A 24,350-nucleotide genomic window follows, 5' to 3' on the forward strand; every position below is an offset into this window, starting at 1 on the left:
ACAATCAACGAATGGATCTGTACTGCGACTTACACACGTAGTCATTCAATAGTATCAGGAAATTCTCATGAGCTGGGTTTCAATTCATTTCATCACGTTTCGTGGATTCGTGGCTCAACTATGGCTCATCAAGGTCGTAACGCTGGAAGTATTTAATGAAGATTGAAAGAAATATCATGCAATGGGTTGTAACAAGATTATTGGTGAGCTCCAAAAGAGGAAATGGGTAGTTTTTTTTTTTTTTTTTTTTCCTGGTTTCAAGATCATCTCCTTTTGGAGCCTCGATCTCGTCGGCTGTCGTATGTGTCTTGTTCTTCGTCTTCCTCTTCGACTGGTGCTGGGGTCCGTCGTTCGGTGCGGCGCTTGGGTCGCCTTCTGCGGTTGGAGCTGATGTTGCTGGCCGAGTCATCGGGGGCCAGGGACCGGTCATCATCCAAACCGTCGTCTTCGGTGCTGTCTTCCCATGTGCCGAGCCCGGATGCTGGAGTGCCCAAGCGAGCCTCGACATATGACCCGCGGCGTTGCTGGTTGGCTACAGACAAGCCGGCACCACGTTCTCGAAGTGCTCGACGGACGACCTCGGCTTTGCAATGGAGTGCCTCGAAGGCGTCCTCTAGAGCCTCCATCCCGAGATAGATGTCACGCTCGATCTCGGCTAACGCTGCAATTTCCATCTCCTCATCCAAGGCGATGGGGCCTCCAAAGTTTGCTGGCGATGAAACCCTACCGTACGACTGGCTGGCTGGTCGGGAATTGGGCTCCATCTGACTGGGCGTCGGCCCTCGAGAAATGCCACCAGTTGTGAAAGGAGTATTTGATCGGCTGCTGCTCCATCGTTGCGGCGTGGACCCCGTAAAGGAATCCTCTGCACCACTGCGGAGGAATCCATCAAATCTACCTGAGATCAGAATATCCCATTCGTCATCACTAATAGCCGCGAGTGTCGCAAGTACATGGTGAAGTTCTGGATGGTTTAACATGTAGATGGCAGCCTCCGGGTCCCGGGGCGGGGATGGCAGTCGATAGAGACGTTGTATAGCCAGAGATGACGAAATTAATGCCGGGGGCCGTGGCGGACGCTTTCCGTCTGGTTGAGGCGTAGGAGAGCCAGCCGGAATGCCCAGCAGCGCGCGGAATAGAGGACGTTGTTCAGGCCCAAGGTGTGTCAGGATAGCGAACGTGAGGGTTTCATCATCTACCTCATCCGGTGCATTGGTGGCCTGGCTTACTTGCTCACTAAGCCATTTGTCGACGGTCACTTTCGTCTTGCGCGACTGTCGCATGAAATGTTCTCGGTATTCCTCTGGAATGTCAATGTCCATCTTCTGCATGGGAATGTGTTCATCACCCGACATGTCCGCATCGTTGACTGACAGTGATAGCATGAAGGGTGGCCAATTGGGTAGCTCTTGGCGGCCGGACACCAACTCCAGCACCTCACCCCAGCTGACCCCTGACGGATGCTCTTCAGGCTCGAGCTCCTCATGAACACACATCAAGCAATTACATGATTCTGACGAGATGTCACGGGCAAAGACTGCTTCAAGTCGGTCAAGCAGGCGACGTGCGACCGATCGGTATCCTGTCGCAACTGCCAGCGAACCATTCTTAGCCATCACTTTGTGATAATCCTCCAGTATACGGCTGAATGGGTCAAAGATCTTGGACGCTGCAAGCTGAGGCTGGAACGGTTGGTAAGATGGTTGCTCCGGTGTACCGGCAGCGAGCAGGAGGGCCTTTGGTACTCGATGGTCAAGGCCACCATTCTGCAGCAGGTAGTCAACTCGAGGGATGGTAACTGGCATCTCTGGCGGGGGAGGCGGCGGGGGAGGGGTGCCATAGCCCGAGTTCGACGTGGGAGGGCGACCATACTCAAACGCGAAGTCCGCAGAAGTGCGACTACTGGGCCGATGGGACACAGACGACCGTGTCTGGTTCCGAGAAGGCGGTTTCTCTGGACTCTTCGGCTTGCGAGAAGACGACTGCTGTTGTGCAGCAATAGTCGCATCGGACCCGTTTGCCGATTCGGAGCCAACGTCGCGAACGGTCGCGGGGGATCGAGGGGGAGACACTACCGGAGCAGCACGACTAGACGAGGATCGTTTGGGTAGTGCGGCTTCTTCGACAACTCGTGATTTTGTAGAGTTGCGACTCGCTGTCCGGGCGGGAATGTCCTTATCATGACTAGACCTTTTCGTTTTGGAGGATGGAGTGTCTGCACGCATCGTCTTACTTGTCCTAGACTCATCATCCCTTTTCGACCGCAGACTTGACGACGACCTGGTCGATTCGGCTCTGATCCGAATCTTGGCCTTCCCATCTTTCGGTTTCTCTTTATCTTCTTTGTCTCCGACCGTGCTTCCTTTGCGTGAGTTCTGATCGACACTGGTCAGCGGTGGGCTAGGCGGTGCATGATGGTTATCGGTGCGGCGTTGACTATGTCGCTTCCCCCCGTCTTTATTTTCTTCGGTTAGATCGGTCGGGTCTGGGGTAGGAAGATCCGGTTGGACCACAGATTCTCGACTATGGGCTTTGGAGAAAGTAGGATACGGCAAGCTGGTCCTCGACTCGAGGAAGGAAGCCGTGACAGGACGGCTGGCACTGTCGACGCCCGGCATGGAGGACCGACGTTGTTGGCGGGAGCTGGTGGTCGTAGGGGTCGAGGAGCGGCCCGTCGGGGCGTCTCGATCGTGTTCCTTGGTTGAAGAGCGGTTGGACCGACCGTGGGACGAGCGAGGTTTGGATTTTGTTTTGGAAGAAACGGTGGAGGACGACGACACTTTGCGCTCTCGGTCCCTGTCGCGATCTCGGTCATTTAGTCTGATGGGTAGAAACATGACGTGGGATAAATGGGCTCGAGTGAGGTGGAGGGGGGGAAGGGAATTGGTGGAAAGCCACAAGTAGTGTCGTTGTGATATTCTTTTTCCTTAAAAAAAAATCGAACCACTTTTCTCCCCCTGCAGTCTTTCTTCCCCACTAATCGTCTAGTTACCTCGTAGATTAAATCAAAATAGAAAGGAATAAGAGGCTGAGAAGTTAACTCTCTGAAGGCCTCTCGGAAGTGTGTCACAAGCGGAAGGTTGGCGATCGCTCAGGTGATTGATCGATCCGAAGCCGATCAATGGGCTGTGTTATGTAGGCAGTAACCCTCGAGTAGTAGGTAGTCTCGTCTGGCGCTTAAGAGTGCGTCCAGGAATGCGCGTCTCACTGGTCGAATGGCAATCACACGGCGTTTGAGTCACTCCAGGAAAAAACCGGTTGAGGGGCATGCGACATCCCGTCGCGAGGACGATCTAAAAAAAGAAATAAGAATCGAGAATGAATGAATGATGGATAGATAAGGCTAGGCCGCACAAAAGAATCGAGAAAGATCGAGAAGACAACCAGGAACGGTGCATAAGGACAGAGAACTGGGAAAACACCGGAACTACTTTTGCGGTGAAGAGTAAGAGGTTGGACTTCCCCGCAGGGCTGGCTCGTCTTTAGTGAGTCTGACGTGGTGGGCCTGCTGCATGGAAGCCCAAAGATGAGTCGATCAATTGACGGGAACTAGGGAGTGGAAGAGGGAAATTGATGTTAGTCCAAGGAGGACATCAAGCTTAGAAGAACAGTTGCAATGGGGAGAAGGGAGTATCAAGTCTCATATCGAGAAAGTTATCCTTGTTGATGTTCCTGGAGGCGCCATCCTCTTAAGTGCCTAAGGCAGATAGATGGTCACTTGCCTTAGGCTGCAACAAGACAACAATGATGCTGAGTAGCTACATTTCTTGGATTATCTATCCACATAGGCGATTAAGGATATCATATTAGGAATATTTCAAATCCGAATAAGGTCTTTCCGGAAATAATGATCACAATAATGTCCATCGAACTTGTCGACAGACTAACTCCATATCCATGCGATCCGCCAATGTCTAATCCCACGTCGTCAGACCATTCGCAGCTTTCTTTACTGGCAACGTTTCTAGTACCCGATTCCCATTCTCTTCAAGGGCCACTCCACTGCGGCGTGCAGGTCGCATCATCTTCCCACTAGCTCGAGTTCTATGTGCCCTCTGACGGTCCCATACCCAACCTTCCTTAAGCCACATCCAAGTCAAATATGCTCACAGTTCATTGTCATGTGTCAGAACTGATTTCGACTCCGTAACTAATTCAGACATGCTTTTGCATGAAGAAACATTAAGTGCTTGGGGTAAGCCCCATGCGGTCTAGGTTAAGCGCGGCGATTTTGCGCAAGGGATCGATGGGGTAGTCCAGCATGCCATTTGGGTTTATGTTAGCGTATGGGCTTCCAGCGAAGAAGTCCTTTCGGCGGATGCTGATGCGTTGATCTTGGGAGTTGGAGGGCGCTGGAAAGATGGTCTATGCAGAGTTAGTCCTGAAGCTATAGATATCAATGTCTCAGGACTCGAATAACACCCACATGTATTGGTCCTTCTTGTATTGGCATTCCGTTGCGATCAAGTTTAAAGACTTTAATAAAACCACTAACATGATAGTCGTCCGGATGTTTTGTCCATTTGACAATGAATACTCGCTTGACCGCTTCATTGCCACCTACCAAGAGAAGATTCACGTCATTTTCGAGTGCGGGACTAGACTCCCACCAACCACACTCCATAACAAGCGTGGGTATCTTGACGAAGATGGACTGAATAAAAACGTCTGGTTCTTTTCTACTTCCACAGTATGGTCCTTCACGGAATTTCAGAGCTACCAAAATCAGTTTTCAGTTTTTATCTGGGGAGGTAGTGTTCGAATCATACTTGTACCGGTATACGCATGAAGATCTAGACTCTCATCTAATGTTATCATGCCATTGAGATACCAATCCATTTGGCACTGTGCGTGCCATGGTTGTATCGAGTCGTGTAAATAAGCAGGCATAAGGTGGAGAGTAAAAACACCGACTTTGGAGTTAAAAGTCTTTCTAAACCAGGAATAGTAATTAAGTAATGACATACTGTTTATCGCCAGGAAAACTGTTTTAACTTACCTTATAGATAGACCCTCGTGCTGAGTCTCGAGAAAACTCCATGCACTTTCAACCCAGGTAGGCTGTAGACCTTCGTACAGGAGAAAAAGATCAGGCTTTGCGTCCCCGATGCTCCTTGTCAAGTGATCAAGAAAATCAGGATATTGAGAGAAGAGGGAAGCATTGAAATGCATGATGGATTCTGCCATTTTGAAATGTGTACAGGTTAATTTGCAAGAGCTTAAGGTAAGATGAGGTAGAGGAGATTTGAGATAAATGGTGAGGGGAAGAAGGAGGGGGGGGTTATTATAAGCAGGTTGTGCACATGTCAGGGTAATGTCAAGGTAATGTCATAGAGATCATGGCGACATCATCCAAGCGTACCTTGTGAACACAAGTCAGAAGACAGAAGTGAGAGTTCAAGGAGATTTCAATGCAGGCAAAGCGAGAGTTGAAGGTAAGTAAAGTGAAAGACGGAAATTGGAGAAGTGGGAGATCGAGTGACAAAGAGTCCAATGCCGATTAGGCAATCACGATGTACCACGATGTACCTGCACTCTTAGCACTCTTTGTACCTGTAACGTTGCTTTGTTTCCCCGCAATCATCAACCACCCTATTCATTGATGTATAGGACACGTATCATTACTTGAAGCCCGTGAAGCTGGGACTCAAAAAGCAGGTTTCAAAAGCATATAGTTCGTTTGCGGCATCTCTCATACGTTTTGAACTATGGCGTTTGACTAGTTTAAGATCAGAAGAAGGACAACTAGACAAGAAGCTGAGGCACAAGATGAAGAAAGTGGGACCAGTCCCCCAATTGATATGTAGTGATCTGGATTGGCAAAGACGTTGCTAGGTTCCACACTCTGCTTTCTAATGTCGCGTGAAAGGCGATTTGCACGTAACACTGTAAAATATCTCGCACAAGCCCATTACACTTACCATGAGACTTGCCCGAGGTCGTCAGGAACGTCCCACCCATGCAATTGACAAACTCTCGTATATGCAGCCACAGCTTCGCCAACAGAATAATCCTGAGTACTCCGTTGGTCGAGGCGAGCCGGTACTGGATCTCTGCTGGTCAGAGCCATGCGGACCTGCAGCAAGACACTTTCAATGCTGGATACAGGGGACCAGCCTGAGCTGGTCAGCAGCTCCATGCACATCGCCCCCCCAGCCGTAACATGGCCCCCACCTCCCTGGCTAAACGGTAGAAATCGCGGGCGAATAATGCGCACAAAGGGGGGTGACATTGGGAACTGAGGTGGAAACCGCAACTCCATGACAATGGCTGTCAAACCCGCCGCCTTCAGATCCTTGGCCAGCGGCAGGGACGGTTCGAAGCTGTGTAGCTGCACAATCCACTGATAAACGTTGTTCACGAGACTTGGATCAATATACCAGCCGAGTGCATGCAAGGGCTCCCGTTCTTGCACTTTCAATGTGGCCTGAAGATGCCTCTGCAGAGACTTGGTCGCTACCATTGTGGCATACTTCGGTGGGCCAAGTAGCTGAAGAGCAGACTCCTCCAGACTTCCGGGTCGAAAGTCAGTTTTGGACAGATCATAGTTGGCCTCATTCGCGGCCTCGTGAGTATCGGTGCTAGTTATAGTGTCTGCGTCGAGCAGCCAGTGATCATCAGCCACTGTAAGGACACTGTCGTGGTCATCATCGGAGACTAGCACCACATCATGTGAAAGCTGGCCTTCACGTGTACTTCCTGTTGTTTCTTCGGCATACTTCTGACTCCAATGACTGCTAACAGCAGAAATAGGGAGCATCAGAGCTTGATCATTGGGGCCACAGGCCTCATACTCAGGGTGCTGAGTATAGGTAATTGATGGTTCTAGTCCCACGCTGTCCGTCTTCAGAGAAGTACTCCTATGCCCAATGATGAGATACCTGGGTTGAATCCAATCCAGTCTGTCTACCACATAGTAGCTGCTGTTGTGCACGAATTGCTCGGGGACATTGACTACTTCATTCAGCGACAGGGCTCTGTCGATCTTCAGGATGCTATTGCGCCAAGGTGTAGCCACCTGATGGGCATATTCCAATGAATGTTGAAATCGTGGCGACATATAAACTCCGTGTCCCGAACTACGACCATTCGCGATCGTTTTGAAATGGAGTCCTTCGCGTAGAATGCTATGCCAGTTGTATACTGGGCTTCCATGCCAAGCAAATAGCGTTGGGTACTCTGCGTTATGGGAGGAAGAAAGTGACTTAACTGCGCTGACAAAACGCTGCTCCTTATCAGGTGCACCTTGCGCGAGCCTGAACTGGGCATATCCTTTCAAGTCCGGGATTTGGTGTTCAGGATCGTCCTCGTACCTGATACACGATCGGTTTGATGCAACAATCCATCTAAGAACATAAAGAGCAGCTGGAGATATTCTATCGCTCCACGAAGCCAACATCCTTTTGAAATTGCCGCTAGGGTGGCTCAAAATAAATGACCGCATTGAGTTAACGTCGGGAAGCGTATCTAGAAGCATCACTATCGCATCGCATTTTGTACTGTCAGGCAAATCGTCGAAGCATCCTTTGTATGTCACAAATTGTACCATGTTGCTCTCTTTGAAATTATTACCATGTTCAGCCGGTATTTCTCTACTAACTGGACGTGAAAGCTGAATAAAAGGGGGGAAATTGGCGTCCTGCACGCGACAGTGCCACTGAGGCCTTCCATAGCGAATATGTGCACCGGAGGGTACAATCGCAATCCAATCACCCGGTCTCAAATCCAGCGTATCATGGACGTCAATCTGCATTGTAGTTTTGTTGAGCCGTCCATGGTAAATCATTTGGTCGTTTTCATCGCGATAATATGTAGGGACATTCATTCCAAGACCCGTGGGTAAGTTTTCCAGGTAGCCAGTCATTGCTCGAGCATAGGTAAAACTGACAAGCATATCCACGACAAAAGGCTGGGATATTATCTCCCACTCCAGACTAGGCCCCATACCAAGCCTCATGTACTGGTACAGACACAAGCTGTTTGAGCAAACATAGGGCATAAGTGCCTCGAAGCCTTCATCGACCTTGCAATAACAATTGAGGCAGAACTCGGTGCACTTAACAAACCTCCGAAGGGTGAATTGTATTGCAATCAGAGGAAGGGATAGTGGAGGCTTTTCTTCAGAGATATGATCTGCTCGCAGGAACTGTGGAGTCGTATCGTTCCAAGCTTCTGGAACGAAGTACACTTCGCGTGCCACCTCTTCAGAATCTGGGAGCCTGCCTTGGCTATTCTTCAAGTAAAGTTCGGCACCGGTCCACGTGAAACAATGATGGATACGATGCCGTACTAAGTTTATCAAGTGTGTATTGAGAAGCGTATGCAATGAGTCGCCAATGAAGAACGACTGCATATCTGGACCCGCCTTCTTGGTATTTTCTGGGATTTCGGTCTCTGTCGCAACGAAAGCTTGCGTAGCAGAGGACAAGCTAGGCTTGTAGGAATTGCAAAGACCAACGTTCATCTGAATTAATGATGTCTTCGGCATGGACCTGGAAATTGCCTTGTCGAGGTTGCAGTAACCAAAGGGATATCGCAGAAGCAAAACCAGATACTGCGATGGACGGACATTCCAAGCCTGCATGGCGACTTTGGAAATACCAAGCTTCGCTATTCGACAGGAGATCGAGACGATGAGAGATCCAGTTAGTTCCCCGAGGAAGCCAACTCGATAACCGGCCTTTTTTACAGCACTCATGTCTGAGCGTATTTGCTTCATCACCTCGGCCTTGTCTATCGACGGCGTAAATTGGGCGGTAGAGTCAATATCGAAGTCCATATCATCACCAGAGAAAATATCACTTTCAGAGTCACCCTCATGAAGAGGATCCAACGCAGAGTCTATCCCAAGCAAAGCATCATCTATGCAGTCGCTGATACATTCCAGAAAAGGCTCAATCGCTAACCCGGCAAAAGTGGGTTGCAAACGTTCAATAGCCTTGGACACATCATCGGGAATGTTATCGCTCGCTGCGAATGTAAAGTATGTATGATCACCGGGATAGTCATTAGTGTCTGCCACATGTCATTTAGCAGCAGTCGGTGGATTGAGGAGAAGGGCAAAGGCTCATACCTAATACCGATGTCTGAAAATCAATCGTCTGAGCGCTGAAGGGTGCCGTGTAGGTAAACAGGACCAAGCCATGCTCTTCCCCCGCTCTTACACCTTTCAGGTGGGGAAATCGCCCTGGCACTGAAGCTTGAATGAGGTCCCTCTGGAACTCTTTGCGGGGCATGGTCGACGGAGTGATGGTGTGGAGCGTGCACTAATGCAGTCCAAGAGGGAGTGGAAGCCTGGGATAACAGGGTGACTGCGGGGAAGGTTGGATAAGAATACTAAGTATATGAGCAGAGGGTGAGGTAGGTAACAGGAAAGATTTCCATTAGGTTGCTACTAATGAGAGTCCCAAATAGGCAAGCCACCGCCTTTTCTGTCTGGTTACAGCCTTGTCCACGTGTAATCGTGTACATACAATCATGTACTTGTATGCACCCTGTTTCTCTCGTATCATCACCTACCAAGGATATCTACTAAAATATATTCTCCCATAAAGATATTGGCCACGCAATGCACATTATACGCAGCTGGTGTCCTTACATATTGTCAGTAATTTTTACGCGTTACTTGTACGGAGTAATGCAATGTACAGTGTTCATGGGTCAGCGAGGCTGCATTGTATTATTAAGCTGCATAATTTTATATATTAGCACACGCCAGATCTGCATAACAATGATCACTTCCGGGATATTACTCCGTCCCGAACCAACAACAATATTTCAATGCGATTACAAAGCTAGCTCGCTACTCTAGTTATACTTGGGAAGCGACATGACAAGACTAACTCTGTAGAAACTTTCACTGAAAGGCAAATTAACAATACTTACGGCTGGGCAAAACTTTCTCGTACCGTCTGATTTCATACTAGATCTAATTCGGCGTTTGGCGCCCCACTGTATTCGACATGTACGCGACTGATACCCATCTACCGTTAAAGCGTAAGCGGATCATCACTTCATGTTCCGAGTGCCATCGCAGGAAACAAAAGGTATACCAAAGGTTGATCCCCAATACTCTCTAACTCTGATTTAACTAATTCAGTCAGTGTGATCGGCAATCCCCATGTAACAATTGCTTGGCGCGAAATGTCGCCAGGAAGTGTGTGTACAATGCGCTCCAAAGGTATGTGCGCTTGCGTCAGTGGCTATCACAAAGCACCGTTATTCTAATTTCGTGCGTAGTTCTGGCCAGATAACCGAACCACCAGAAGTGTTGGGCCCAGAGCCCAGCCAGGATCGTGTGCCGGTGGTTCCAGCCGACGATACTCAAGGCTCGGGAGGCCTCGGATACTCCTTGGTTGCTGGGAGTAACGCTTTTGTGGGATTGAAGAGAGTCCGTCTCCAAAGAATACAGATCAATGGTTGGGAGTCGCCGCTAATCAACGATAGGTGCTACAAGACGAGGATGAGTTTCAGCAAATTACATCTGCTCATAACCGTCCGTTCCGTTCACCTGTTTGGAAAACACATGCTCGCACACTGATATCACAGCTACCTTCGAAATCAGTACTGCAACAACTGGTTGATATATTCTTCTCCGAGGTAAATTGGCATTACTTCATACTCGAAAGATTCTACTTTGATGACCTCTTCACCCGTTGGCAATCCACCGAAACGCGCCCGGTTAATTATCTTAGCACCCAAGAGCTATCGATTGAGTTACAATACTTCCCAGCTCTCCTATTCCAGGTGGTTGCCCTTTCACTCCAATTTCTGCCACCCGAGGCGCTCACTCTGACCCAGCTGTCATCGCCAGAGCTTTCCTCATCATACAAGTACAGTGAATTAGGGGATGAGCTTGTAACAGTTTTGGGTAGACATGGTGTAGCACTCACCGCTGTCTTAGCAGACTTTGTGCGCGCGACTTGGCTCAAGAATTTTGGAAGGGGTATTGAAGCATGGCATAGTGCAGGAAATGCCATCAGGTAAGTCTACTTGGCGCCTTCGTGTTCCCGGATCGATAGCTGATAGTTGATATGATCAAGGCAAGCGCAGGAGCTTAGTTTGCACCGGCAACATGACATTCACCAATCAAGCCCAGATGGAATTGAACAGACACTGAGCTTGATATGGTATGATGATTTCAAAAAGCGTGTTTGGATGAACTTGTTTGTTTGGGATAGGTAAGAAAAACAGCAGGATGGATGATACGTTCCTAATTAACTAATCTCAAGTCTCATGGCTATGATCCTTGGCCGCCCACGAACCATCCACCCGGACGACTGCGATGCGAAACTGCCAATCGACTGTAACATCCCCAGGGATCCCTCGAAGACAGTGCCAATGACGGTACAGCCGGGTGAGTCTCCAAATGGGCCAACCACAGTATCAGCGGGTTTATTTCGATACGCATTAGCCTGCAAGTTTCATGAGATGAGGGCACTGAAAGCAGATAGGCCCCATTTAAAGGACCATCATATTATCCAGGGCTTGCACGAACAAGTGATATCGTTGCTAGATAATGTGCCGCCATATCTCAGATTTAAAAGTCCCGATACTTCTTGGGATGGAGAACACTCCTTTCTGCCTCAGCTTCGTGAAGAGGTTTTCATGACAGCAAACATGTTTTTGATGACGTTGCATCGACCACATATCCTTGCTAGTGCACAAAGCCGAAAGGCTGCATTGGAAGCGGCACTGGCAACGTTAGAATCACAACAGCGATTCTTCGGGCAAACAAGTGAACATCACTACCCCTTGTTTGGACTTGCATTCTACACTATCGACGCATCTATTTTACTTTCTGTCATCGTGGCATCGTACCCGCCGCACGGTCACGAACCGAGACAATACATCCACCATGTTCTCCAGCAAGCAATCGATCGTTTATCCCACGTACAGCCCTACAACTCAGTTGCTAGGTCAGGACTTGGCATTGTTCAGCGATGTTATGACAAGTTGAAGGAAGCCTGTCACTCCCCTACCCACACTTCTGCCACACCGACATCCTCAGCTATGTCTCCTCGGTTTGAACTACAGAGTCTCCGCCAAGAATTGAGCCATCGGAATAGCATGTCAATGAAAGACGTCCAATCGGCCCCATCCTCTTCTAGTGGGCCGGAAGGGCTCGATCTGTTAGCACCTGAGCTTTCTGTCATACCCGATAGCTTCGGCGAGACATACTGGCTAGACCAGTTAAACCTCATCCAACCGTTACCCGTCGTTGCCCAGGAACCGGACATGTTTTGGGATTCTTTGTTATTTGATAGTAACATCTTTTAATGGAGTTTTATCTGTGTGAGGCCCACGCATTGCACAATTTACAATACAGGGTTGCTATTTAGGTGTGATATCTGAGATAGCCTACAAACCATGTAAATACAGTCTTGAAGCAGGTCATCGGCGACAGCTATTGCTGTCCGTTGGCGCTGCAATATCACACTAGCGCTTCATGGAGGCTTCCTGCGCAATGTAGCGATGGATGCGGTATCCTTTCAAACATGGATTTGACGCCAACCGAGGTCCAGGCCATGTTCGGAAATGCTCTGAGGTAGTATTTAGTATCTCTTCCGCAACCCCGTGCTTGAGCATGGTAAAGGACTGGTAGCTGAAATAGTCACCCTTTCAATCGGCTGATGACAAGTCAGAGGTTACTCATATATACCATGAATATGGTATAGAAATACAGAGAAATGCTATCATGGACGATGGTCACTAATGAATATACGGTACACATCGTTTTCAGATTTGCAGAAATACCCTCGTTTTTCGGGTCGAATCGTCAAAGTCCCACTGATGATACTATGCTTTACCATTGCACCCAAAACGTCCAATGTTGATTAAAGATGGCAATTGATTCCAAAAAGATTACCCACCAAAGGACAGATGCGACAAACACTTCGTGAGATTTTGAATCTGAGATGCATGAATTGTCCTCTAGCAGCTGTGACTACCCTCTTGCTCCGAATCCTTGCATCCACTGCTGCAAAGCTTTGGATGACCGACAATGCCAGGGTTCTTGCAATGGAAAAGGATGTTCTTCAAGTCTTCCTTCTCAAACTCTGTTCCCGTCAGGACGGACTTTAGGTCATCTTCCGTGAATCCTATTCCACGTTAGTCTTTTCTCATTGATTATCTCTAAGAACTCATGTCAGCTTACCCTTCTTGCTAATAAGCTCGTCTGAGCAGTAGTCGAAGCTTGGTGTGCATACTTTATCTGCGACTGTAACTGCGATCAAGGAGAAGAGCGCGAAGAAAACGGAGGAGGACTTCATCTTGGGAACTGGGTCAAGAAGATGATCAATACAATGATGACGTTTATGTAGACTAAGAAGCAGTTATATTTTAGAATGGTACTGAACATAATTGAGTGCACTGGACACATTTATAGGTAAGCGAGCCGGTCTACATTCCTGGTGAACAGACGTGGAATGTTCTCTACGTCATGGTATGTGGCATTGTCATCGCTGGGTGTTCTTGAAGAATGCTGGAAATAGCGCATCGATTGATTGTTCCTTTTGTCTATTTGTCAAAGACAATAGACAATAGACAATAGCTAACTCAAGCTTTGTGAATTAGGAGATTTGGTTTTGCATTATAAGTGCGAACAAAAAGTATGGAGCTTCTTTTTATTTTTTCATCATTTTTCTTTCTGTCTATCTCGACGCTTCTTGGTCTATTCTAGATAGTCTAGGCTTTGTCTTTATCCCGTGACTCTTGCATACCCCTGGCGTGAGAGTCAAGTCTGGGCTCCCCAGCATTCTTTCTTGAAGCCAACGTTGGGGGTTTCAGGTCATTCTCGATCTTAGGAGCAATCACCCCGCCACAATTTACATTTGAGGCCGTTGCTATGCAAAGCAGCGATGCGGTGTTTCCTCCAATCTTTCCCCTAGAAGCCATAACATCCTTCGAATCTAGAGCATGGTACTTCAAAGTCTGAATAGACAGCCTTCATTTTGATGATTATTTTATTTTTCTCACGTTATTCTTCTTTCTGGTCTCCTTGCCTGCTTTGAGTTTTGCTGTTCCTATTGTATCATGATTCTACATGATAGTCCACTACATAAACACCGGAATTTGTTTTCATAAATTATATGAAAATACATACATATGAATAAAAGAAATAAAAATAAAATAAATAAATAAGTAATGAAAAGTAGTCTTGACCGAAAAAAGAGGAAATGGAGGAGTGTAACTAAGGAAAAGATGGAAGGAAAGATATTGAAGATATTAGTCTTAACGTTCCCGGTGCTTGGCGGGCTTGTCCAGTTTGCCAAGGTCAACAAGCTTTGCCAATGAAAGGCTTGACATGCTTGAGTCAGTATGATCCATGGTGAAACACATGGTTTCTCGCTTGGTATGATTTGTGGACCGTGTAGAAATTGCCGACCCTACTCGGCTATTGAATGTTCAACACGCCTATTGAGCGATAGAAATGTCTAGACTCCAAAAGCAATCCAATTGCAGGAAGAATCCACTCCGTCTGCAATTTATATGTCACTTAGCTTATGCCAAAGTAGACAAGTAGTTCTCCGTGTTAGGGAAAGGCCATCAATTGTAGTGCACTTTCCACACGCTAAAGCACGGAGCCGACGCAATCACCCCCACCCGCCAGACACTGACTGCGCACGAGCCAGCAATAGGTATTATGCTGCTTTATGCATGCAAACTATAGTGGATCCGGTAGGAAACTCCTCAATATCCATCTGACCTCTCGGGATAGAGACAATCAGCCCCTGATGGCAGCTGAAACTCCAGTTATCAACCATGAATCGACCGAGATCCACCACGGCTCCTAGTTAAGATTAGTGTAGTAGTATTGATACAGAGTCAGATTTTATAAGTATGCTGCTCCGTACCTGGTCTGTGGGATATTCAGACACCTTACATTCTCTTACTATCCTTAATCATTTATTTAGTCTTTCCTTTACCCATTGACAGTCATGAAGCGCAGTGCGCTCATTCTTTCGCTCATTCCCCTTGCTTTTGGGTGTGACAACCCAAGTTCTCCCGGTCATAGCTGCGCCTCAATCTACTCGGTTTCTGCTGCAGCTGCTTCTAGCTTTTGTGCCACCTTCACTGCAAGTACCGTGACAGCCACCACGGGGGTCCCGGAGGCCTTTCTCAGCAATTGCGACTACAAAACCAAGCATCTGTCCAGTGCATGCAGCTGCCTGGGCACCGCAGCTGTCCCTCCTGTCGCGACTTCAACTAGCGTAGTAGGCATCCCGTCGGCGTCCTATTAGAGTAGTGCTACTGAACTAACTCATGGGACCAGGCCTCTGTTTCTGTTACTCCAGCAACTGCTACCCCTACGCCTACTACTTTTAAGACAAGCACTGCCCAGGTTGTTAAGGTCGCAAAGGAAGCCACATCTTCTACCGCAGTGATCACTACCCCGGTTTCTGTACCAACTGCCAGTTCATCCTTTACCGGTAACGGTGGAACAACCTGCACCGTAACTGAGTATGCAGCAATCTCGTCCGCTGTTGCGTCTTGCTCCAACATTCTTTTGTCCGACATCTATGCACCCCCTTCCAGCACAATTGATCTCCAAGGCCTGCAGACTGGCGCTGCTGTGGTCTTTGCTGGAAAGACTGTGCGTTCCTATACCCCTTGCATAGGAGTCATGTACTGATTGATAGCACAGACATTTGGAGACACCGCTGATAGTGACTTTGATCCCATCGTTGTCTCCGGGACCAGCGTCACCATCAGTGGTGCTGAGGGTCACGTCATTGACGGCAATGGCGCGGCATACTGGGATGGAGAGGGCTCCAATGGTGGCTCCGACAAGTCAGTCCTTATGAATAACTATTTTAAAAAAGGCAATTACTGACCTCTTGTAGGCCCGACCACTTTTTCGTTGTAAAGAATATGTACAACTCCCGCATCGAGAACCTCTACATCCAAAATTGGCCTGTCCACTGCTTTGAGATTGAAAGTACCGAGCACCTGACTGTTTCCGGCCTGACCCTCAACAACTCCGCCGGTGATGCCGCCAACAGCAAGAGTGATGGGGACCCCGCGGCACACAACTCCGACGGCTTCGATATCAAGGAAAGCAGCTACTTCACATTGGAGAACACCTGGGTGCACAACCAGGATGATTGTGTGGCAGTGACCAGCGGAAATGATATCGTCGTCGACGGAATGTACTGCTACGGTGGACATGGACTGAGCATCGGCTCCATTGGCGGCAAGAGCGACAACACCGTCAACGGAGTCACCTTCTCCAATTCACAAGTGATTAGCAGCCAAAATGGTTGCAGAATCAAGACTAACTCGGGTGAGACCGGCGAGGTCTACAACATTCGCTACGAGAACATCACCCTATCCGACATTAGCGATTACGGTATCGATGTTCAGCAGGACTACTTGAATGGCGGTCCCACTGGTGAGCCCACTAATGGAGTCACCATTGCCAATGTCACCTTTGTGGATGTCACAGGAACGATGAGTGACGGTAAGGATTATTACATTCTCTGTGGAGATGACAGCTGCTCCAACTTTGTGTTTGACGGAGTGGACATCACTGGTGGTAGCGGTGACAGCTGCAACTACCCCTCGACCGGCTGTCCCTGAGTTAGACAACATGTTTTGAATATCAAGTAGATTTATAGGGGGATCTGGAAGAGACTGGGGAAAAGGCTATGTTCGTACAGCAAACTGTGACCTACTTAGGAGTGCATGCACAAAAATACCAAAGGTCAACACGAATAGGCACAGAGCACCTCGATGATCCATACAATAGAAAATATGGGTATAATACATTCAACAATCTTGAACACAATATACAAATATGCTATACTAAGGTAATCAAGATAACAAACCCAACCTCAACCAGACACCCCACCCTCCCCCTCCCCCTTCGCAGCCAACTCCTTCAAGCTCCTCTTCTCCTTCTCAACCCCATTCCTCCTCTGCGCAACATCACAAACCTCCACATCCCCACACTCACACTCCCCCTCCCTAACCCACCGATAAGTAATACTCCACCGATCCCCCCTAGGCCTAACCGACCCATCAGCAAGGGTATCATTCTTCCTCTTCTTAATCCCATGAGTCCAAAACAACCTCGACTCCCCCGTCATCTGCATCATACACCTCGGCACCAAATCAACATCCACCCGCTCCTCCCCACGCCGAAACTGCATCATAATCGGCGCCCCAATCGACAATGCATACAGCTGGTCATACGCCATATGCGCATCTACATGTGGCGGGATACCGCTACCCGGGGGGTAATACTGCAGACAGACTTGCTCCGGAGGCCGCCCCTCCGTGGTTGGAATGAGTGGTTGTAACCAATCTGGGAATTCCTTGTACGGAATGTCCGGGTCTATGCCGAAGGTTTTATAGTCGAATGAGTAGCCGTAGTGGAGGGATATGCGACCACTTCGGGAGGGCCATTCTAGTTGGTTTTGGAAGATGGAGATGAGTTGCGCTTCGTGCGAAGGCGTTATGAAGTCTTCTTGCCAGAGTATGCCATGTGGTTTTATGGGGAGTTCTTGGTATTTGGCATTGTCTTGTGAAGTCATCCTGAGGTTCTTGGATGTTGTTTGTTGGTTGAGGTGGATGCACGTGATGGTGGAAAAGTTTTTGTTTTTGATGCGCCCCGCTGAGATGGAAATCTTGGGTTGTGTGGGTCGCGTTAGTGGCGGTTGTACCGTTGTTTTTGTATGTCTGTACTTATGTTTGTGTTTGGTGTATGTATGTATGTATGTATGTATGTATGTATGTATGTATGTGGTTTTATATGGTTTGGATATCTGTATATTACCAAGTTTATATTAGGCTCAATATAAATATACTAGTTCATACTCAGTGGATCGTTTACGGGGAATATCAATTCTGAAACTGCAACTCATGGAATGACCCGCTACATCCTCACCAATATATATATCAACTACCACCACCACCACCACTCATACCCTCCCCCGGTAGATCACAACACTACTTAAACCCGATCATAACCCAGCCAACCCACCCATTGAAACTAGAAGCCAGATCCTAAGCAGCAGCACTCCCCCTCGTTTCAGGGAGCCCCAACCAAGCACCACCTAAAACCACCCAAACAGCACCACAAAACCAAACTGCCGCACCCCCCGCAAATACCTCCCCAGCAAAAGTATTCACAATCATCGCTACCAGCCCAAACAGCCCCCAAAAGAACCCCATAACACCGACCCCGAAGCCACGGACCGGAGCCGCAAAGATCTCAACCGTGTACGTCGTGAGAACCGCCAACCCCGCAAACTGCAGGAAAGACAGGATGCATTCGAAAGCCAAGAGGGCATTTCTTGACCGCGCCAGTGTGGCAAGGAGCATGAATAGGCCGGTGAGGAGGGCGATTGCGGAGCCGGTGCGTTTGCGGCCGAGGAGCTTTGTTTGGATTAGCATGCCTGCGGCGATGGGGCCGGGGATTGCGCAGAGGGAGCTGTAGAGGTAGCGGGTGTAGAGGTACTTGGTTGTTACTGATGTTGGAGTTATGGGGGAGATGTTGTGAGTGGCGGCGAGGTAGGTTGTGAGGGAGGTTTTGTGGAGGGGAAATGTGAGGCCTGTTAGGGCCCAGAGGAGACAGAGGATGGGGAGGCCGCTGGGTTGAAGGGCGAAGAGGAGGGAGCGGAGACGTGGAGTCCGACGGGAGTCGGTGGCATCGATGGTTGAGTTGACTCTGGCGAAGGAGATTTCGTTTAGCCAGGTGCGGCGTTTACTGTATGTAGCCATGTCGGTGACGAGTTGGGCGGCTTCTGCATCGCGGCGCTTGGAAAGGAGGTATTTAGGTGTCTCGCGGAAGGGGAATACGAAGCGACAGAGGTATAGAAATAGGGTGATGCAGCCGAATGTCCACCATACGTACCGCCATCCTTTGTTGGAGACGTAGTGGCAGGATGTGCTGCTTTGGCTTGAGTGTGTTGAGCTTTCGGCGCGGGAGGAATGTGTCGATAGAGCTTGCGATGTGCTGATTGCGTCGGGGCCGGTTCCGCAGGTGTACCCTGCAATAAATGCCCTGAATGACATTAACAAGGTTTGCTCTGGCATGCCATCTGGGTGACTTACCATCCCACCGCAGCTGAGGCTAGCTGGCCCAACCCCCAGAATGCCCCTTGCACGGTAACCAAGAATTGATGGGAAGCCGGAAGCGACTCTATCAGGATGATGGCATCGACTAGTTGGTTACCTGCGACAGCAAATCCTACCACGAAGCCGATAACACAGAGACCGGTGAAGGAAGGCATGCCGGCACCCACAAGTCCTCCCATGCCCATCAAGACGATTGTGCTAGTGAAGATCCACCGACGACCCAAGACGTCTGACATACATGGCCAGGCAGTTGCACCAACTGTCAGACCGACGGCCAGACTGACGAACAGGTAGGATGGTTTATCTCCGGAAAAGAAGAACTGGGCTTCGTTCGAGGCCGACGGGGCAACAACGACGAATGACATCATCCAGAACTAGATACAGGTTAGGTTTCATGAGGTGATATCTTCCGATAAAGTTTGCTTACGCTGTCAAGAAACCATCCTACGCTGGTGATGATGAAGAGTACCCATTGATATAGGCCCATTTTCATGTCAACCAACGCCTGATTCAGCAGCTGTGCTTTGGCAGCGTAGACTGCATTGCTGCCGGCCTGGTTTGTAAGAGTGCTAACAGATATGCCATTCGGATTTATGTAGGGCTTGCTGGGATCTGCTCCTTTGCCATGCAGCGATTTCTCCACATCCACTACCAAAGTAGACGCAAATGCGCTCTGTGCCTCGATATTCCTCTCAGCGTTCCTATCATCATTGGGGGACTGTGGTATTTCGCCAGCCATGATGGTCCCCAGGCTAAAACTGTTCACTGCTAGCAGATAGACCATGAGAATGAGTAACAGAAAGGGGAAGTAGAGAGCAGGACCCCGCTAATACAGGGCGAGGGAGGAATATTGGGCAGCAGCGAAGGCTGCTAATGACTAACGCATACGTGCAGACCGGAAGATATCGATGCAAACGATATCACACGACTTGGCATGCATTGGTACCAGCAATAGCCCCGCGGAGATAGACATATTTCTTTTGTGTGTAGCTCTTCAATCACGGCTCTGAATTCCGATAACAGATGTCATCGGCAGTCCTAGCTACTAAGCCATACTCGCATGCTCAATATCAATATCCCTTTTTGGTATGATAATAATTGATCGAGCTGCGAGGGAATAGATGCTCTCAATCAGATCATGGAATCCCTGTGACTACAGTCTACAGTAGGGATAGAAATTTCCCCGTTTCTCGGACTTATGACATATTACTAGACCAGAAAACTCCTCTTAGAAGTGCTTAGATCAAGAGTGGAGAAGATAAGGGATCATAATTGGTGCACCGCCAGTAGCCCCATAGCATCAGCTCTGAATCGTAAGTTCAGTGCTCTTCTCTAGTTCACCGACATAGGGAACTCGTAAGAGAAACGGCTTCTTAAAAGAGGTACAATGTGGGTTCATGAGAAGGCTCTATCATCTACTATAGGAACAGATCGTAATATTAGTCTAAGATGTGTAGGAAATTTCCTGGAACGAGTTGTAATGATTAATGGCTGACATGAACTAGCGAGTCAACTAGCCCTAGGCCAAGACCAAACTCGGAGTCGGTCTGAGTTACCGAATACGGTAATACAAAGCGGATCACAACTGTTGGGTTAGGAACCATCACGCTCCATAGTTAGGCTACGGAGATTAGATAAAGTGATAAGGTAAAAGTATCTCTAGGGCCAATCTTGTGAAGAACAATGTGCGCTAAATATAATAGGAACCAAAATATGGGGCAACAGGGAGCACAGACCTATGTAGTTACGGAAGATTATTGCCATGTGGAGTACTATAAAGTAGTCCATGCGCACCTTGTCAGAATAAAGAGTCGTGCTCTTTTCTTTGAGTTTTCTTGTACATGATATCTGACCGCGTTTATTCTAACATACAGTGAAGGCTGTATTCATCAAGCACAGCGAATGGCACTATCACGTTGCATACATCGTTCTTCGAGTTCTTGCACCTCAATCAAGCATCCCAAACGGCACATACAATCTCACCCTCCAGTTCTTTCTGTGCTAGTAGCGGGCCAACATGTCCCGTCTTATCATCCCAGCCAGCTACAGCCACGCGATGGCTACTTTGCAACGCAATAGCGATCGCCTTATCCTCGCCTGATATCTCAAACTGGCGGGGAATAGAACCATACGCCGGGTACAAACCGTCATGCGTTACATTAGTAGACACCTTTCCGCTGGCATCAGCGCAAGAGAACACGGAGATGGTGTCGTTGTTGGTTCCAAACTTGTTGTCCTCGCGATTGCTAATTACGATATGGCTATTGGAAGGCTGAGCAAAATGACAGAACATTAGCTTGTATTCTTTTTCAGGATATACTGAACTTCAAGGGATGCGCCTACCGAGATCGCGATTTCTGCAGCAGTAGCACCGCTTGGCAGTTCCGGCCCACCATACGTGGTGGTCTCGAAGAACTTGTTAAAAGCGATTGTTCCATTCTTGGGATAGTGAACCTTGTATCCCGTTAAATGGCTGTTAAGCTCCGACGTCAAATAGAACCGAGTATCGATAGCTCGGCCTGGACGTGAGCCCTTGGGGGTCCAGAATGCGCCATGTCTGGGGCCAGAGCCTGGAGACACCGACAAGGGTGTCTGTGGTTCTAACAACCCTGTCGAAGGGTTGATGCGGAAGATACGCACGAGGTCGGCTCCCAGATCGGGAACCAGAATGAATTGACCGGTGGGGTCAAGGACTACACCATGGGGGTGCGGTGCATCCTGTCGGTCGGGGTCTGTACCAGGACCATCCAGCTTATATGTGAAGGTCTGGCGACGGGTAAAGACACCATTGGGGTCAAGGGCATATGCTGTCACTGATGACCCTGAGCTATACAGGGGAATTGTCATTAGACATCGGGACATATATTGGGGTATGATTAAAACCGGGTGCTTACTAGTGGGCCACGGCAAAAAAAGTGCGATTTCCCGCAGTATACAGATGTGATTGAACGGGGCCGAGTACAGTCTTCAATTGATGAATCTTAGACAGCGATCCGTCGGAGTCAACTTCGAAGGAAGTCAATGTGCCATTCGGTCCATTGAGGCCCTCATCGAGACAGAACAGGAGGCTCTTATCATCATTCAGCATCAACCAGGAAGGATTGGGACCACAGTCGGTTGTGTTTGAGATTGTCGTCAATTCATAACCTGAGTCGGACCTGCCGAGCTCCAGTGTGCTAACTGCGCCCGCGTATGATGCAGTATAAAGCTTAGACGCAGAGGATGCTCCAAATAGAGCAGCTGTAAGATAGAGACCCTTCATTTTGATAATTCCCCCTGATTTACAAGTCAACCAACAGATATGGCAGCAGAAGCTGGTAAACAAAGCGCTTACACAAGAGTGGTGATGTTTGTTGCTTTTTAATCTGGCCACCCACATTACGCGGGGGATCGCCCGGCCCCCGGGAAAAATGCCGGGAAAAATGCCACGTCGGTTCAACTTCAACCACACCACATCCCGGAATGCTGTCCTGCAATTTCGGACATGCGGATGTTGATTTACCGATGATTTGCTAAAATGGCCGCTCTGGAGCGCTGGATGATATAATCCTCATATATAGTCGCAGAGGGTTTGGTTTGATTGGTTATGTCTGATTGTCTCTTCTGCAGGATCCGAAATATAGTGCTTGGCTGCATATGTAACGTTGTCCAGGGGACGGGAATATACTTCCCGATTCTGTGGGGCATACCGGATATCATAATCTGCTGCCATTCACTGCAGAGGCCTTCCTCGGTGGGCCCAATTATTCAGACCCTTGCTGAGACATTGCAGAGTTACTAGAAGAAGCCACGCTAAAAGCAATGCGAATAGGGGGAGATATACTCTGCTATGCCACGTCATATGTTGCTAGTCCGTCTCCCAGTCATCTAGTCACCAGCTTAGGGTCTGGGAGACTACTAATATGCTAGCGATCTAGGACCTTATGACGTCATGACGAGTTGCTTCTAGTGTTGTTTCCAAGAATGGCTTGCTTCGGTTTCATTCCCGGCGGACTGCCTAAGGAGGTGTATTCAATGCGGACCGTCGGCTCTCCACTGCTTGGCCGTCAACTAACATTCTGATTCGCTATGAGTCTGAAAGCCAAAAGCATGAATATGGATATTGAATTCTAGTGGTACGGGTACACACTACGAGAAATCGTAAACTCGGAACCCAGCTCTCGGCATGCCGCAATTCTGGGCCCTGACCGCGGTTAGATACTGGCAGTTTTTTATGGCATGGGACTAATGTCCTTGTGACCAATACTGGAGGACCACTATACGTCGTTGTAGCGTTGTTGGTAAAATTAGCCAACCAATGGTCGCTAGCGTAAATCGGGCTACTATATATGCGGTACTAGTTCTTTATCTCACTGGCAGCGCTCGGCATCCTGCAAGATGAACTCCTTGTCCAATTTGTACTAGCCAGTGCTGTCTCAGGTTAACGCTTTGCTAGGCAAATAAATACTAAGCGGCTAATTTTTCTTCACGTTTCCGACAAAACTCCTTGATTAAAAAGGAAATCCACTTTAACCGCCTCAGTTGCTGTATTAATAATGTCAGCATAACTGAGATATGGGACTTATTGGTGGCCGAATGATTGACAATATATTAGCAGGGACATTGTATGCTCTATATTCTCAAACCGATTCCTTCACCGTCAGCACTTACCGAAATTATATATCACTGCAATATTCGCCACGGAGATGGAATTGTTCAGTAAGTCGGACAATGACAGGCATGCTTATCGTTTTAGTGCCCACATATCATATAGTAATGTAGAATCACGTGCGGATGGTGTGATTGCCTAGGGCCATTGAGTAGGATATGTACGGCGCAACAACCGCTTCTACAGTAAGACTCTACTCTCGGTAAGGGCGTTCTTATTTGACCGACCGCATCGTCACGACACAGAGTTCCCGTGAGCAAAGTAATCAGCTCGTACTTCTAACTACATATGCTTTCGTTCAAATTTCTCAGTAAGACCTACTAGGCTAGGAACACACTGCCGTATTTTTGAGCTAGATGTCAGCAGGTTTGGCGACGAATGACCCAGCTGTGCACGACGCTAACATCCCTGAAACAGCCAACGAAATTCCCACAGAGAACTCAATAATATCTCCCCGGCCGCAATGATGGCAGTTATACTTGCATCACACGTCACTATACCAGTATAAACCCACTGCTACTACAAGATAAAGAACATGAGCGAACAATGACGATACGGAGGCCTTTCTAACAGGTGTTTCAACCTTATCCAGATTCCATTCGGCCCTGGGAAAGCTCTG

The 24,350-nt window shown here is 48.4% G+C and overlaps 9 protein-coding genes across 9 annotated transcripts; 2 read left to right on the forward strand and 7 right to left on the reverse strand.

Moving 5' to 3' along the window:
• Positions 1-263: 263 nt before the first annotated feature.
• On the reverse strand, positions 264-2,837 carry BDV27DRAFT_154523 (uncharacterized protein; the record flags this gene model as incomplete). Its single annotated transcript, XM_032071974.1, has 1 exon — positions 264-2,837. One exon carries the CDS (start codon positions 2,835-2,837, stop codon positions 264-266), a length of 2,574 nt encoding a protein of 857 aa, XP_031930983.1.
• A 1,345-nt stretch (positions 2,838-4,182) lies between these two features.
• Positions 4,183-5,187, reverse strand: BDV27DRAFT_154524 (uncharacterized protein; the record flags this gene model as incomplete). The annotated part of the gene is made up of 4 exons (XM_032071975.1): positions 4,183-4,365; positions 4,427-4,716; positions 4,770-4,933; positions 5,000-5,187. The coding sequence occupies 4 exons, from the start codon at positions 5,185-5,187 to the stop codon at positions 4,183-4,185; spliced, it is 825 nt and encodes a 274-aa protein (XP_031930984.1).
• A 680-nt stretch (positions 5,188-5,867) lies between these two features.
• BDV27DRAFT_168896 (putative ubiquitin conjugating enzyme) lies at positions 5,868-9,349 on the reverse strand. Its single transcript, XM_032074888.1, has 2 exons — positions 9,074-9,349; positions 5,868-9,015 (listed from the first exon to the last, which is right to left on the reverse strand). The coding sequence occupies exons 1-2, from the start codon at positions 9,234-9,236 to the stop codon at positions 5,918-5,920; spliced, it is 3,261 nt and encodes a 1,086-aa protein (XP_031930985.1). The 5' UTR covers positions 9,237-9,349; the 3' UTR covers positions 5,868-5,917.
• Positions 9,350-9,962: 613 nt separating this feature from the next.
• Positions 9,963-12,279, forward strand: BDV27DRAFT_154526 (uncharacterized protein; the record flags this gene model as incomplete). The annotated part of the gene is made up of 6 exons (XM_032071976.1): positions 9,963-10,046; positions 10,104-10,180; positions 10,240-10,390; positions 10,447-10,982; positions 11,043-11,180; positions 11,232-12,279. The coding sequence occupies 6 exons, from the start codon at positions 9,963-9,965 to the stop codon at positions 12,277-12,279; spliced, it is 2,034 nt and encodes a 677-aa protein (XP_031930986.1).
• A 347-nt stretch (positions 12,280-12,626) lies between these two features.
• BDV27DRAFT_123169 (uncharacterized protein) lies at positions 12,627-13,329 on the reverse strand. The gene is made up of 2 exons (XM_032065801.1): positions 13,157-13,329; positions 12,627-13,100 (listed from the first exon to the last, which is right to left on the reverse strand). Exons 1-2 carry the CDS (start codon positions 13,269-13,271, stop codon positions 12,934-12,936), a joined length of 282 nt encoding a protein of 93 aa, XP_031930987.1. The 5' UTR covers positions 13,272-13,329; the 3' UTR covers positions 12,627-12,933.
• Positions 13,330-14,939: 1,610 nt separating this feature from the next.
• On the forward strand, positions 14,940-16,581 carry BDV27DRAFT_154528 (putative endopolygalacturonase D; the record flags this gene model as incomplete). The annotated part of the gene is made up of 4 exons (XM_032071977.1): positions 14,940-15,215; positions 15,275-15,595; positions 15,647-15,792; positions 15,846-16,581. 4 exons carry the CDS (start codon positions 14,940-14,942, stop codon positions 16,579-16,581), a joined length of 1,479 nt encoding a protein of 492 aa, XP_031930988.1.
• A 254-nt stretch (positions 16,582-16,835) lies between these two features.
• On the reverse strand, positions 16,836-17,537 carry BDV27DRAFT_154529 (uncharacterized protein; the record flags this gene model as incomplete). The annotated part of the gene is made up of 2 exons (XM_032071978.1): positions 16,836-16,968; positions 17,020-17,537. The coding sequence occupies 2 exons, from the start codon at positions 17,535-17,537 to the stop codon at positions 16,836-16,838; spliced, it is 651 nt and encodes a 216-aa protein (XP_031930989.1).
• Positions 17,538-18,009: 472 nt separating this feature from the next.
• Positions 18,010-19,860, reverse strand: BDV27DRAFT_168901 (major facilitator superfamily domain-containing protein; the record flags this gene model as incomplete). The annotated part of the gene is made up of 3 exons (XM_032074889.1): positions 19,511-19,860; positions 19,060-19,457; positions 18,010-19,009 (listed from the first exon to the last, which is right to left on the reverse strand). Exons 1-3 carry the CDS (start codon positions 19,820-19,822, stop codon positions 18,010-18,012), a joined length of 1,710 nt encoding a protein of 569 aa, XP_031930990.1. The 5' UTR covers positions 19,823-19,860.
• A 996-nt stretch (positions 19,861-20,856) lies between these two features.
• BDV27DRAFT_59816 (Lactonase, 7-bladed beta-propeller-domain-containing protein) lies at positions 20,857-22,399 on the reverse strand. The gene is made up of 3 exons (XM_032077048.1): positions 21,978-22,399; positions 21,427-21,910; positions 20,857-21,355 (listed from the first exon to the last, which is right to left on the reverse strand). Exons 1-3 carry the CDS (start codon positions 22,343-22,345, stop codon positions 21,035-21,037), a joined length of 1,173 nt encoding a protein of 390 aa, XP_031930991.1. The 5' UTR covers positions 22,346-22,399; the 3' UTR covers positions 20,857-21,034.
• Positions 22,400-24,350: the final 1,951 nt, after the last annotated feature.

This window comes from Aspergillus caelatus (genome assembly GCF_009193585.1).
Source record: "Aspergillus caelatus strain CBS 763.97 unplaced genomic scaffold BDV27scaffold_29, whole genome shotgun sequence".
In the NCBI taxonomy this organism is placed as follows: Eukaryota; Fungi; Ascomycota; class Eurotiomycetes; order Eurotiales; family Aspergillaceae; genus Aspergillus; species Aspergillus caelatus.